General features: G+C 41.0%; 1 protein-coding gene across 1 annotated transcript; it reads right to left on the reverse strand.

Annotated features, from left to right (window-relative positions):
• Nucleotides 1-410: 410 nt before the first annotated feature.
• LOC116982316 (golgin subfamily A member 6-like protein 7) lies at nucleotides 411-15441 on the reverse strand. Its single transcript, XM_033035581.1, has 9 exons — nucleotides 15213-15441; nucleotides 13671-13786; nucleotides 12973-13090; nucleotides 12348-12439; nucleotides 8633-8777; nucleotides 7856-7962; nucleotides 2295-2389; nucleotides 789-909; nucleotides 411-428 (listed from the first exon to the last, which is right to left on the reverse strand). The coding sequence occupies exons 1-9, from the start codon at nucleotides 15439-15441 to the stop codon at nucleotides 411-413; spliced, it is 1041 nt and encodes a 346-aa protein (XP_032891472.1).
• Between the last annotated feature and the right edge of the window lie 612 nt (nucleotides 15442-16053).

The following is a 16053-nucleotide window of genomic DNA, read 5'->3' on the forward strand; positions in this document are numbered from 1 at the left end:
AAGGGGATCAGAGGGTATGGAGAGAAGGCAGGTACGGGATACTGAGTTGGATGATCAGCCATGATCATATTGAATGGCGGTGCAGGCTCGAAGGGCCGAATAGCCTACTCCTGCACCTAATTTCTATATTTCTATGTTTCTATGATTCTAAACAATCCTCTATCACAGTCAATCAGAAAATGACAGTGCTTCCATGGTTAGTCTTGGATTCCTTGGTGATGGGTGACGTATCCATTCTTACACTATACAGCATGATGAAGGTGGGGAAAGATGAACCTTCATCAGCTGTTTTTCCTGCTCTCTCTGTTCCTGGAAAGGTGTCTCTACATTTCAGATCTTCTTTTGGTTAAGATGAGATAACCAAATTTATTGCATTTATTTTGAGATTAGGCTTACACCTTGGCCTGTATTCACTGAGCTCTTTCATACTGAAACAGAGAGATTAGAGATATGCATTTGAAAACCGATTCGCGTGAGTGCGACATGAGAGTAACTCAAACACCTCATGTCTCCCAGGAGAGGAGGAGTTGCTGGGTGAGGGGAGGGGCACCACGTGCAGACCTCGAGGCTGGACAAAGAAACCAGGCCAGGTTTTCTGTGTTGATGCCTGAATCACCGACTCCAAACCGATGTACTATGTATCCTATTTATTAGTTAGTAAGTACATGGAAGCAGGTTTTCCAGAGTTGCCCAGTTCACTGGGGTGGGGGCGGGGGGCAAGATACAGTGTAAAATGTCAGGAAATTACATTAAAACTAGAAAACAAAGAATTGATTGGCAATACACACCTTCCGTGCCACCACCACCTGTCCACTGGGGTCTATCTCCAAAGCCTCTTCACATTCCTCGATTGATTCCACTTCAATGGTTTGCTCCCTGGGTGCAGGTCTGACAAGAAGAGGTCCATGCCTGGAAAGAAAACAGCAGCGTAAACGATAACACAGTAACCCCACCTTCTCAATGAAATGTCATCGATACCAAGGGCTGGGAAGAACACACGGCTTTCAAGGAATCTTCTCCAAGGAATTTGAAGCAGCTGCTTTCTGCAGTCAGTGGATTCCTCTACAAGCGGTTTGATGGAGCAGTACAGGAAAGACCATTTCTTGAATTGGAGGAAGCAATGGGTATAGAAACTAGCAAAAATGCCAGGGGAAGGGGAGGAGAAATTATGTTTTACTCAGCAAATTATAACCTAGATTATATTCCCTTAAAAAGTTGTAAAAATGACTCAATAATAATATATATATTTTTTAAAACAATTCAAAGACGCGTGTCAAAGAGGAAAGGGGGAGCATTAAGTGGCTAAATCATTCAGTGCTACTACAAGCAGAATTCTCTAATTCCATCCACATTGTGTACACATGGTTCTTCAGATTCTATCAAGTAACAGTGGGGGCAGAGTTACTGCCATACAGCGCCAGAGACCCAGGTTCAATCCTGACTGTAGGTGCTGTTTGTGTGGAGTTTGCATCTTCTCCCTGTGGCTGCGTAGGTTTCCTCCAGGTATTCTGGTTTCCTCCCACATCCCAAAGACGTGAGTGTTTGTAGGCTATTTGGATTGGTTAAAATTGTAATTTGTCCCTAGTGTGTAGGATTGCGCTAGTGTACGGGATGGTTGCTGGTCGGCGCAGACTCAGTAGGACGAAGGCCCTGTTTCTGGGAGTGGGCGCGTTCTTGATCGCATCAACTTTACCCTTGATGGGGTGTAGACCATCCTTGTCTATCTTATGACCCAAGTACTCTACCGAGTTGTGAAAGAACTCACACTTTTGTGCCTTCACTCCTACACTGTGTGTCTCAAGGCATTTGAGTACCACTTCCAACCTTTCATCATGTGCCTGCCTGCCAGGGGCTGAGATGAGGATGTCATCCAAGTAACACACCAAACCTTCAATTCCCTCTAGAATTTGTGTCATAAACCCTTGAAAAATCCCTGGGGCTGATGATATACAAAATGGAAGCCTATTGAACGGAAACAATCCCAAATGCGTGTTGATAGTCATCTTGGATTTAGATTCTCTCTAAACTGAACTAATCTAAAACAACCTAAAGGAAGCCGTCCAGCCATTCGCAACTGAATGTCCTCCTCCTTTAACCAGACGGATTCTCCTTCGTCAAGGAGTTGAATCATTTGTGGCTCTACGACACCACCCTATGAAAATTGACTGCCGTGTTTGCTACCATCATCGACACTTCAATCGTAGTTAACTGGCCAAAGCATCAAGGGATATTCCCATTTGATCGTATGGCACAATAGAAATGCAACTGATATCCCAGTCCAAGTAGAACCAAACCTTAGCTCAGCCAATTCATTCTTGCAGGAGGACGGATCTTGCTCTCTGCGCTCCTGCTGTGTTGTTTGCTGAAGGGTTTCCAGTTCTTCCTTTTCCTGCAAAATGAAAATAGTGGTCAATCTTTATACACACATGAATGTAAAACATGATTACACCATATCTTTGCTGTGTCCATCTTGGAATCTTTTAAATTAAAATGTAAAAACACGAATATTTATTCATCATATGCATCCTGAGGAACAAGTCCCATCAATGAACAATGTCATGGCTTCATCTTTAGTACCTTGAGATTTAGTATCCTGCTCAATTTATTAATTGATGCAAGGGCTTGTTTCCGTGCATGTCATTAGTAAATGAAAGTGCTCTTTTAAAAAGTCCCTTCTAAGATTAGTGCTTAAAAAACATTAATTTCTACCTTGAGATCATGTTTGCCTTATTTGAAGTTTCCGAATATCCTCCAGACATCTGTCTCTGTCCGTCTGTACTGCCAGCAACGTTTTCTCAAAAGATTCTGCCCGCAAAGCAACTTCCTTGTTCTCATTAATAACATCCAAAAGTATTTGCTTCATCACTGACAATCCCACCAAATATTCTTCAGGTTTCTCCTGCACTATTCCATCAGCACTTTCAGACATTTTCACTCCCGCCTTTACTTGAGCCAGATTTTCAAATTCTGTTCATAAATTTTCTATTCTTTTAAGTCAGCTCTTCTAATATTAGTTTTCTTTTTTGAGTTCTTCGCATTCCAGAGTTTTAGTTTTAAGTTGTTGGTGAAGCTCTTGAATTAATTGCCTCGCATTTGTTTCATTTTTATCCTCTTCTTTTTGGAAACCAATAGCCTTGAGCTCTGTAAGCTGTTCCAAAATTTGCAGATTTTCTTCTTGCAAGGACTTTGGGCTTTCATTACTTTGTTTAAGGGGTCCTTGTGCAACTTTCCATTGCTCTTTGAAGATGGATTTCTCATTCTCAAGATTCTTAATTTGCTGTTGTTGCTTTTGCTTCAACTGATTATCCTTCAAAGACAGGACCTGGTTTAGCTCCTCCCCTGTACTGAACCAACTGTGCTTTTAACAGCGCGTTGTCAGAATTAAGGTCATCCATCTGGTTGAGAACATTTCCGATCTCTTGCTTCAGTTCATGTTTTCAGCTGCACTCTCCTGAATGATGCGATGTTTCTGGCAATGCATGTCGAGATGCCATTGATCCAGCTCCGTATATTCTGATAACATGGGGCCTCGGTCATCTTGCAAGGAGGCCATCGATTTTGTGAAGGCACCCGTCTGGCTAACAGCTTTGTCTTTTTCTTTCCTAACCTTAACAAGTTGGATCTCCAGCTCTTTCATGGCTCTGGCTCCTTTCTGGTTATCTTGTTGGAGAATCCTCAAATTCTTTTCATAGTCATCTATTTGCTTTCTATGTTGCTGCTGGATTTCCACTAGATAGTCAGAAATGTCATTGTCTTTTGATGACACAAGCTTTGAGAATTCTGCATCCTTACTGCTCAACATTAGCTTCGGCTGCTGGGAAATGTCTCTCAATTACCAACGTTGCTGCATCCACTCTGTCTTTGTTCCGTTCCAGCAAATCCAGTTTATCCTGATATCTCAATATTTCTTTCTGATTAATTGTTTTCAGTTGATCTAAAACCTCAAGTAGTTCCTTCTCCTTCTTAGTAATTTGATCTTTTGTCTTCTCTTCGTTCTTCCGAAGATCTTCTGTGAACCCTAAGCACTGCATTCGAACACCTTCAGTTTCAGTTCTGGTGTCTTGGAGCAAGACTTTATAAGATGCAAGTTCTTCTTGAACAAGTTTGACTTGCCTTTCAGACTCGGAAGCTTTTGCAGTCATAGACTCTAGTCTCTTGCTCATTTCATCACAGGTAGATTCCGATGTTTTGACACATCACTCTAAGTCCAAAATGAGCTCCTGGTACTTGATGCAGTCCTTCTGCAAAATCATTATTTCCTGCTGCTTCTCTTTTAACAGTTCTCGAAGCTCCTTGGTCTCACCTTTAGACGAGGTATTACCCCTTCGAGCAGACCGAAGCCTCACTTCAAATTCTTTCACCAGTTTAATTTCCTGTACCTCTTTTTCTTTGATCAGATGAAGTTTCTCTTCTCTGAAGCAGTCCAATTCATTGACAAGTGAATTATTTTGCATATATTAACTGATCTATCTTGTCGACATTTTTAAGTATTTCTGCCTCCAAACATTCTCTCTCATTTTTTACCTTTTCTGACATTTCCTGGAAATTTTCAAGTTCTTCCTGGAGAAGAGATTTGTCATCCTCTAATTGTCTACGCTTCTGAGACAACAATGGTCCTACTTGCCCTGTCGTGTAAACCTTTCCTTCCTTCAGCACAGGCTGGTCCTCCAGGGATTGGGATTCTATGACAGTGGTTCATTAAAATCAGCCTGATAAGAATCATCCTCACTCTGCAACTCCTCTATGATGGATATGGACGAATTAAATTCATTCAGCAGAAGCTCGCCCTCATTTTGGGTTTTGTCAAAACTCTGCTTTAAAATGGTGAGAAGTTTGCTTCAGTGATTTGCTTTCCTCCTGGTGCTGATTGTACTGGGCAGACAATTCACTTGCGTGACTCTGCTTTGTGGTAATAGTTTGTAACTCACTGCTAATTCTTTCAATCTCTTCCTCAAGCTCCTGAACTCGCTGCTGCTTGGATTTTGTAAACTTTCTCATTTTGTCCTTTATTTTTTCATTTTCAGCACCAGCTTCCTCAAGCTTCCTCTCCATGCTTTGTCGTTTGGCTTCTACATCGCGGAGCTTGAACATCACCTCCTGTTTCTATTTTCTTGCCGTCTCAACTATTTGCCTCATCTTATCCATCTCATTGCTGATATTTTCGAGGGATTACAAAAGGGATTCATATTCGTGCTTTAATTCGTCGTGCTTTGTCTTCCACTCTGACAACTCTGCCGTCTGGGAGTTTTCAGTGAATCCAACTGTTGAGAATATTATTGCTTCTCATGAGTTAGGATGTCCAGTGTCTGCTTCAGACTTTCACAGGCAAGGTTTAGGTTCTGTTTCTCTGTGGATATACCATCTGCCTCTCCTCCCCTTTGCAAGCTGCTGCGGCTCCTTTACTTGAGAGAAAGACAATTCCTTTTCCTTAATAACACATTTCAACCTCTCAGCTTCAGAACTGGAAGCTGCCAATTGCGCTCAAAGTTGTGAAATGGTGTCGTCCATTTCAGAATGAACCGTCCTGAGTTTGACACAATCTTCCACTTTACAGGCCAGCAGCAAGTCTCTCTCCTCGATGGTGTGCTTCAGTTTGTGAGTTTTCAAGGTCAAGTCTTGGATTTGATTTTGAAGTTTGGAAATGGTTTCCATGTTTTGCATGGATTGCTTTTCCAGGGCTTGGTGTTCTTCAGATTTCTTCTGGAGATGTCCAAGCTCATCTCCCTGCAGTTGCAGGGATTTATCTTTCTCTTGCAGAGTCTGCTTGAGCTGACCTGCTTCACACACCACAACTTGCTCCTGATGTTGCAACCCTGCAATCATCTGCATATATTGGCCCAACTGCTCAAGTTTTGGCTTGGAGCTGTTGCAGTAAATGTGCTTGCTGATTCAATGACATCACCAACTTTAAATTCACCAACTTTCCTTTGAAATGCAGACTTCATCTCTTCAAGTTCTGCTTTAAGCCGACAATTTTCAGTGTTGAATGCCTGTGCCTGATCCCACACAAGATGTGTTGCGAGTTCATTCTCATTCACCTTCCCCTGCAGTTGACAGCGCTCAGCAGTCCACCTACTCAAAGATGTGTGAAGTTCTTTATTCTCATTCTGAAGACTTTCTTTATCAATATTCAATGCATTTGTTTCTGCAACAACACAACTATCAGTTTTCTGGTCAAGTTGGCCCTGCAAGTCATGACTTTCAGCAGAAGTTTTCTATGTTAACACGTTAATATTAATTTTATTATTAACGTGTTAACATAGTATAACTTACAAGAAAACTTCCACCACTGGGGTGAAACCGGGGGCTCCACAGTCGGTCATTCATTTGTTTGTGCAGCTGCCCGCTGGTTCAGCCTTCTCCAAGATCTATTTAAGAAAGAACTGCAGATGCTGGATAAATAGAAAGGAAGAGGCTGGTAAAAAGAAAGGAAGAGGCGGGGACAGTAGGACTAGAAGGAGAGCTGAGAAGGGGGATGGGGAGGAGGGAGAAGACAAGGGCTATATAAAATTAGAGAATGTTGATACCGCTGGGGTGTAGACTACCCAAGTGACAACCAATGCTGTGGGGAGATATGTTGCCAATGTGGTAATTGATACACTGGAGGCAGATCAACCATTAAAGGAGTATTTGTTGACATCGGAAGTATTGGAGAAGTCAAACAACTCAGCTATTGTTCAGTTGTTTACATCTTCACTTGCTGTACTTTGGGCAGAAGGTATAAAACACGAGAATGTTCTTCTGTTTGTGACTTAAACGTTTTATTCCCTCATAAATCATAGTATCCTGAATAATAATAGAAACGTTTACTTCCTTGCACATGAATTCACAATACATTTGTACCACGGAACAACAAAGTTGCTGTATTAACAACCCTTTAAATTTCCCTAATGTAGTTACTTGGTATCAAGCTAAAATGAATTCACCAACGCTCTACTCATTTGCTTTGATGTATTTTAAATGCTTCCCTTGAACAATACAGATGGGTAAATGATCGTCAGTAACAGAGACAGAGATACTGTGCACACTGGATGGAACCCAATGACTATTAACACCAAACATGAAAAAAGGGAGTTAAAATTGATCAGGTTGTCACAACCCCAGAAGCCGTCATTTTGCCCATCATGTCCAAAACTGATCTTTAATTTGAATGTTTATATATAAAGGGGTAAATTTGCTAAAATTACAAATATTTGTCAGTGATTTCCAAAATCTGTCTCTATTAATGTCATTTTACTTTTAATATTAGAAATGGAACATGATTGAGCCTGATATAATGCTTTCTCTTTGTATGAGGCCATCCATCTCAGTCCAACTTATAATGGCACTGAAAATTGAGTTGAAGGCTTTTTCAGTTTAGCAAATCTCAGTATATATTTACCTTCTCAAAATTACTGAAGGCTTTAGTCTTTTGAGCTGCAGCAGGGAAACAGGCCCTTCGGCCCAATGAGTCCAGGCCGACCAGCGCTCACCCCCGGACACTATCCTGCACACTAGGGACAATTTACAAGTTTTACCCAAGCCAATTAACCTGCAAACCTGTATGCCTTTGGAGTGTTGGAGGACACAGTAGCAGCCGGAGAAACCCCACGTGGTCACGGGGAGAACGTGCAAACTCGGTACAGACAGCACCCGTGGTCAGGATTGACCCCGTGTGTCTGGTGTTGTAAGGCAGCAACTCTACCACTGTGCTGCCCCCCCCCCCCTCCCCCCTCCAAACAGAAAACTATTTTATTCAACCTTGGCAAAGCTTAAAATTAATAACAGCGTAAAATGTCGAGGGAACTCAAGCATTAAATTTCCACAGATATTTAAAATCAAAGTTTAAACTGAAAGTGTCAGACTGAGCACATACCATAAGCTTTTGGCCAGCTGTGGTCTGCTTTGTCCATCCTTGATCCTGTCCTCGTCTCTGAAGTTCCCCCAGTTCCTCCTCCAGCACCTGCAGTTCTGAGATCAAATCTGGATCAGAGCAGCCGGGAAAGAACCAGTTATCGTCAATCAGTTTTGTGCCACAGGAAGACACGTCATTCAGAAAGACAGCATGAACAGAGACACAATATGGACTGATTGGACCCTGGTGACCATCACTACCTTGTGGCTTCCCCAAGTTAAGGTGTTAGTTTCTGACTGGGCTAAAACACATTGCAGCTGGCTGGCTGGCTTTACATTTTGAAAGCTTGCAGTAACAAAGCTAGATTTACATCACTGGTATCCCAGAGACAACTAATACCAATACTGATTTATGTATTGATATAATTTCATTATTTCTTCAGGAGAACCTGCAAATCCATGAATAAACTGAGTGAAGCCTGTGTAGTGGCCATTTGGACAAAAAGGTAAGTGTGCTACCTTTGTAATTACCAATGTAAATAAAACTGGACAAAACTATTGTCAGCATGGATTTTGATGCTGAAAGTAAAAACGTTAGAATTCCAGCTTTAAAAAGTCGACAGTAGCCTTTGTCTTGACTGAAATATGGACAACAAACAGATCCCTAAATAGAGGTGCACTCGACTTTCAAGTCATCAAGATCACTAATCAAGTCATTCACTTCTTAAATATTTTAAATTAAAACAAAGTAAACTGCATGATTTGTTCCAAGTGAGAACCAGAGAGCACCACAATTTACCTTCTCTTTCTTCCTCAAGTTGCCTCATCCTTAATTCCATGACATTCCTCTCATCGATGTCATGGCTCGGTGTTGGCTTATAAACCGTTTCTCGCCACTTCATCAGGCGGCTGTGCAGTTCCTCTGCAGATTCAGATTCACTTGTCTACAGACACATTACACACAAAGCAACATCATCCACTCATCTAACTGGCCAATTAGATGCTTGATGCCATTAGAAACAGAAGCGCTGAGACATGATACAAGAGTAATGATTCTCTATGTTTGCCTCCCGGACATATTTGATTCACAAAATAGCAAGCTGATTTGTAGTTGAGAGTTATTCAGCAAGATGACCAGAGGTGTGATCAGCATTAAAAAGTGAACTTCATGGTGAAAACTATAGTTTGTAAAAGATAGTTTACCCTTTTTTATTCTCTGCTGGAAATGATTCGATGATTTCAGTGATTTTCAGATATAAGTAAAATTATTTTAATTGTCTTTAAGATAAATGGACCTATGGGCAATGAAGCACTGACTTGTTCCATTTAATGTACATCTTCAAGACATATTGTTACGTCATTGGAATTGCAAGTTGTAGAATTGGATAATTGGAAACTTTTATTACATGAAATCAGCCCTTGAGCCTTATTCATTCTATCACATGATCATGGCTGATTAGATCTTTGATCTAAACATTTACCTAATCCCCATAACCCTCAACTTTCCCGCAGTGTAAAATTCTAGCTGGCTAACCCTTGAATGTACTGAATGGTTCTCCACCCACAGCTCCGGAGGGTAAAGAACTCAAAAGATTCTCAACCCTCAGAGGGGAAATGTCAAGTACTTTGGATCCGTCTTCACTGAGGAGGACACAAACAATCTTCCTGATGTACTAGTGGCCAGAGGATCTGTGGTGACGGAGGAACGGAAGAAAATTCACATTAGGCAGGAAATGGTGTTGGGTAGAACCCCAGGGCCTGATGGTCTGCATCCCAGGGTACATTAGAAAGTGGCTCTAGAAATCATGGGTGGCTCTAGAAAATTGGTGTTAATTTTCCAATGTTCTATAGATTCAGGATCAGTTCCTGTGGATTAGAGCAGTGGTTACCAACCTGTTATAGCTCATGGCCCCCTTGGGATCTTTTAATTTTTCTGTGGCCCCCCCTGACATTATTAGCGGAAAAAAAGTACTTAATATTATAATACCTTACATAAAAATATCAGTGTGTATTAATTACACATATATTCTCTTTTATTCTATTCCACAAACATCAAAAATATTTCAACTACATAGATTTAAATTTATTAGAAGTGAAATTTAGGAGGCAACAGGGTGGTAGCTCTGTGGCCCCCTTCATTGAACCTGTGGCCCCCTAAATCCCAAAATCTTTCTGTGCCCCCCCTGAAATTTGCCATATGGCCCCAGGTTGGGAATCACTGGATTAGAGGGTAGCTAATGATATCCCATTTTATAAGAAAGGCGAGAGAGAGAAAACAGGGAATTATAGACCAGTTACCCTGACATTGATGATGGGGAAGATGCTGGAGTCAAAGATGAAATAGCGGCATATTTGGATAGCAGTAACAGGATCGGTCCAAGTTAGCATGGATTTACGAAAGGGAAATCATGCTTGACTAATCTTCAGGAATTTTTTGAGGATGTAACTAGGAAAATGGACAAGGAAGAGCCAGTGGATGTATTGTACCTGGACTTTCAGAAACCATTAGATAGGGTCAAATTTGATAGGAGATTAGTGGGCAAAATTAGGGCACATGGTATTGGGGCTAGAGTGTTGACATGGATAGAAAATTGGTTGGCAGACAGGTAACAAAGAGTAGGGATTAACGTTACCCTTTCAGAATGGCAGGCAGTGACTAATGGGGTACTGCAAAGTTCTGTGCAGCTATTTACAATATACATCAATGATTTAGATGAAGGGATTCAAAGTAACATTAGCAAATTTGCAGATGACACAAAGCTGGGTGGCAGTGTGAATTGTAAGGAGGATGCTATGAGAATGCAGGGTGACTTGGACAATTTGGGTGAGCGGGCAGATGCATGGCAGATGCAGTTTAATGTGGATAAATGTGAGATTATCCACTTTGGTAGCAAAAACAGGAAGACAGATTATTATCTAAATGGTGTCAAGTTGTGAAAAGGGAAAGTACAACGGGATCCGGGGGTCCTTGCTCATCAGTCAATGAAAGTAAGCATGCAAGTACAGCAGGCAGTGAAGAAAGCAAATGTCATGTTTGCCTTCACAACAAGAGTAGTTGAGTATAGGAGCAAAGAGGTCTTTCTGCAATTGTTAAGGGCCCTAGCGAGACCACACCTGGAGAACTGTGTCCAGTTTTGGTCCCCTAATTTGAGGAAGTCCATTCTTGCGATTGAGGGAGTGCAGCGTAGGTTTACAAGGTTAATTCCCGGGATGGCGGGACTGTCAAATGCTGAGAAAATGGAGCGGCTACGTTGTATACTCTGGAGTTTAGAAGGATGAGAGCAGATCTTATTGAAACATATAAGATTATTAATGGTTTGGACACACTAGAGGGAGGAAACATGTTCCCAATGTTGGGGGAGTCCAGAACCAGGGGCCACAGTTTAAGAATAAGGGGTAAGCCAGTTAGAACGGAGACAAGGAAACACTTTTTCACACAGAGAGTTGTGAGTCTGTGGAATTCACTGCCTCAGAGGGAGGTGGTGGCCGGTTCCCTGGATACTTTCAGGAGCGAGCTAGAAAGAGGGGATATAGGGAGAAGGCAGGAACGGGGTACTGATTGGGGATGATCAAACATGGTCACATTGAATGGCGGTGCTGGATGGAAGGGCCGAATGGCCAACTCCTGCACCTATTGTCTATTGCAGCTCCTTATCCTGAGGCTATGCCCTTTAGGTCTTGAATCTCCCATTAGGAAAAATATCCTATCAGCCTATCAGTCAAACACACCTTTCTCCACACCCGCTCCTTCCTTTCACTTTACACTCTTCTAAAATCTGGAGAATATCGGCTCAAGCATAGCACACGCTCTAACCACAGAAATCAGTCTTGTCAATAAATGTTTAGAGTTCTGGATAATCAGAATTAAAGGATGTTCTTTTAGGAAGGAGATGAGGTGATATTTCTTTAGCCAGAAGGTGGTGAATCTGTGGATTTCTTTGTCACAGATGGCTGTAGAGGCCAAGTCAGTGGATATTTTTCAGGCATAGATATATTCTTGATTAGTACAGGTGTCAGAGGTTAGAGTAGAAGGCAGGAGAATGGGGTTAGGAGGGAGTAATTGATCAGCCATGATTGAATGGTGGGGTAGACTTGATGGGCCGAATGACCTAATATTATTCCTTATGACCGTATAATATCAATAGGTAAAATTACCCAAACTAGATTAAAAAGTCTGGAACTACTCTGTTGCTTCCCCAACCACACGAGCTAATTCAGTAGACTTTCTCCATGTCCAAGGTGTATGGTGATGCATACAGAAACCATCTGGTGTGGAAGCAAATAGCACCCCTCAGATGCAAGAATCAAGCCAAAAAATAAGGATGTGAATAGAAAAGAGCAAAATAAAAACTTACTTAAATGATCCATTTAAAAATTAATCTGAATAAGCAACATGAAATACAATGTAATATTAATTAGCAGGATACTTGAGACTGTTGAATCTGTGCAGAATGCACACACTTGGAATTAAGATTGTACATGGAGGAATTAAATGCAGCACAAATTCTCCCAACCTGGGAAGTTTGTCCCTTGGTAGCTTGTTCTAAATCTGCTTGCATGTTCTGGTGTTGCTCTTCATATTCTTCCAATTTTGCTTGAAGATCCTCTGTAAGAAAACACATATCACCATTTAAATAATGAGAAAGAAGAAGGGTCATGACCCGAAACGTCACCCATTCTTTCTCTCCAGAGATGCTGCCTGTCCCACTGAGTTATTCCAGCTATGTGTGTCCATCTTCGGTTTAAACCAGCAACTGCAGTTCCTTCTTACACAAGAGATGAAGGATCTCTAACCAAATAACCCTTCCATTCTCTTTCTCTCTCTGTCTGTCTCTGCCCCACTCTAGTCCTCTTGCTAATTTCACCATTTGTATTCCTTCATTATCACCTCATCCTCAGCCAACAATGAACCATTGTCAGCTCCACCCTCCCCGAGTCATTGATGCAGGTTCTACTTTGTTCTGTACCTCCCCATACCTCTAATTCCCCCCATCCCTGACTCCCTGACGGTCTTGATCTGAAACATCACCTATTCTTTTCTCCAGAGATGCTGCCTGGCCTCCATTTTGTGTCTATCTTCGGTGTAAACCAGTATCCCCAGTTCCTTCTTACCCAATTAAAGACATACTATACACACACCATTTTGTGCCTCGACGTGTTGTAGCCAGTTCACTTTCAGGTGTAACTGTTCATTCTCCTCTTCCAAGTCAACGGCTATATCTTTGAGCTCCAGCAGCTCCTGCCGAGAAGGTACAATCTGGGTAGAAATAACTTTAGTGTCAATTATAGCCAAGGGATTTCTATTGGTCAGTAAAATAGTCACCATTCAAATTCTAGATTAAATATTTTGCTTTATGACTCTAGACAGGTAAGACTAGTGTAGATGGGGCTCGTTGGTCAGTGTGGGCAAGTTGGGCTGAAGGGCCTGTTTATGAACAGTATGATTCTCTAAATAACTTTAGCATGCATTATACATTTAATGTGCCATTGCCGACAGCTCCATTCTACCACAACTATTTTATGATTGAATTTTCCTGCAGGTTCACATCTATCCCATGTCACTTACTCTTCAGAAAGGTGTTCTACACGGAATGGAGTGAGCTGTGAAATGTAGGGAAGCACTCCTTCATACAGTTGAGCCCAGATTAAAAATATACAATGTACATAACTAACTGTAAAAAAAAATGTGGTTCCCACAATGCTTCAACAACTCACGGAATAACATACCATCAATTTCCTTTTTTTATAAGATAAAGTCATTTAATTCTAGGTAAATGGCAAACAGATTAATATTCAGTTAATCGTCACCAGGTACAAGGGGTTTTTATTTGGGGTACCTGTACATTGTCCAGCTCCTCTTCAATCTGATTGATTTTCAATTTGGACTGAGCTTCCATTGTAATGAACCTGGCCTCTGATTTTTCAGCCTCTTGCGTCATAAGCCTCACTTGTTCTTTAAGAAAGAGAATGGAAAAAACACCCGTAATTATCTGACATTTGTTGCAAAAAAAAGCAACACCTCCACAATTTGCAATTGTTTCCACAGCAGTTAATGACAATCAGTGAAAATCATCTGTTCAACTAATTACCGACATTTGAAATCATAAAATATCCTTGAAATGCTACAATTCATTAAGCTTGAAGATTTGTAAGACAAAATGGTAATGCCATATACATATTTATCCAATGATAAATTCCATAACTATCACTAGTGAGAAAAGATTAGAAGCTTGAATAAAGCTCCACAGAAAATGTGTCTCCTCAACAACATTTTGGAAATTAAGGTGTAAAGTTACTTAATCCCAAACAAACAAAATGATCATTCTCCACTGGCTCCATTAAAACCCTTATTTTATTTTAAATTACTCCAATTAAATTTCCTCTTCTGCTGCTGAATAGTCTGTCTCCACCATCATTGTATCTTGTCCCTGGTTTCACCCTCTCTTCCGTAAACTGTCATGCAAACACAGCTCAAGTCTCACAGAGATAAGACATTCATGGAGTTAATGAAATGTCATGGTTGCTCTGTGGTCTTCTCATTCAAAGCTATTTGAAATTAAAATACTTTGATGTATCATTTCCAGCAAGGGCATTGTGAATGGTAAAATGTCTTCAAATGATTTTATTTAGAGATACAGCGTGGAAACAGGCCCTTCGACCACGTATTTGTGCCGACCAATGATCCTCGCACACTAACACTATCCTACACACACTAGGGATAATTTACCATGAACCCAAGTCAATTAACCTACAAACCTGTACGTCTTTGGAGTGTGAGGATACCGAAGCACCTGGATGAAAACCCACAGGGAGAACATACAAACTCCGTACAGACAAGTACCACAGTCAGGATCAAACCCAGGTCTCTGGCGCTGAAAGGCAGCAACTCCACCGCTGCGCGACCAGGCCGCCCTTCACGATGTCATGTTTTAACTATCAGCACCGTCTCAAAATTAAAATTCAGTGACAGCGGTTTAAAGGATTCAAGAAGAGAAAGTTTTGAAAAGCATCTGTACGAATCTGTCCAAATGCCTACTGTGTGTTCCTGTCAGCCATTTGGCAGACTCTCACAAATGCTTCACAAATAATTCTTTTCTTGAATCTTTAAACATCACTATCTTCTGATCAAGGAATCTGACCAGAATACCCGAGTGAAAAAAACTTAGATTACACACTACTTTTCCTGATCACTGAACGTACCAACCCAGTGGGATCAGTGATAAAATATGAGAATTACAACAACCAATTTGCATACACAAAATCTCATAAGGTTACAGGGACGAGATAATTACACAGCAGGTGAGGACAGATGTACAAATCTGCGGTAGGAACATTTATGGCCGACCAAAAATATTAACAGGTCATCTTTGAGTAATTACCTTCCAGTTCCCCAATCTTCTGTTTGGTGTAATCATTTAAAGAACAAGTTGCCTGTTCTGCAAGAGGTGCACAGGCATGAGATTGTAAAAGTTGCAGATCTTTGTTAAGTTGTACACAGCACTGATCTTTCAGTGATGTTTCTTCAGCATGTTTCTCACGAATTTTACGAAGCTGAGTCCTGTGTTTTATGTTGAGTTTTTTAAAATCTGCCTCATGCTTTTCCGTCATATTTCGGACCTTGGTTCTCATTACGTGTTTTTCAGCCAGAAGCTTGTCCTTGAGGGGGAACCTTCAAAACCTTTATAACTTTTGTACTATTTCATCGATCGGATCAAAACTTATTTGATTTCAGCAGAGAAGAATGGTGGCGAAAAATGGTAGCGATAAGCAGGATGGTTTTTGCTCAAATTTAATTACAACGCAGACACGAAGTGGTCAAGATGAGAGTTGTAGTAATATATATGGAATAGAAATGATGGAAGATAGATATAATCTGTAGTGACACTGTTGCATTATAATCAAGAGTTCATGTGTTGTTGACATCTAAATAGGAGATAAATAGCAGATCTGATCTTGGTCACGGCTGAAAAAATTGGTGGTACAGATCAGCAATGCCAACAACCTGTCATAACCACAATGACAACACTGCAAGGCTCCACATAAACTGTGACTCTGCACTATAACACATCATAAAAGGGTTGATTTACAAAAAAAGAATTGGAAGATTTATACAAAAGAAAATCTTCACATTTTTTCATATCTACAGATTTATTCCAAGAGGCTCCCTGCTATTTTTATTTCACTGCCAGTTACAACAGAATCCCTTAGCTGGTTGCAGAG

The sequence above is a fragment of the Amblyraja radiata genome, chromosome 16 (genome assembly GCF_010909765.2).
Source record: "Amblyraja radiata isolate CabotCenter1 chromosome 16, sAmbRad1.1.pri, whole genome shotgun sequence".
Lineage (NCBI taxonomy): Eukaryota > Metazoa > Chordata > Chondrichthyes > Rajiformes > Rajidae > Amblyraja > Amblyraja radiata.

Coding starts and splice junctions, on each gene's coding strand:
- LOC116982316 (XM_033035581.1), bottom strand. CDS start 15,441: ATGACGGAAAAGCATGAGGCAGATTTTAAAAAACTCAACATAAAACAC. Junction 13,787..15,212: donor GAAGATTGGGGAACTGGAAG/GTAATTACTCAA, acceptor TCTTTCTTAAAG/AACAAGTGAGGCTTATGACG. Junction 8,778..12,347: donor CCAAGGGACAAACTTCCCAG/GTTGGGAGAATT, acceptor ATGTGTCTGTAG/ACAAGTGAATCTGAATCTGC.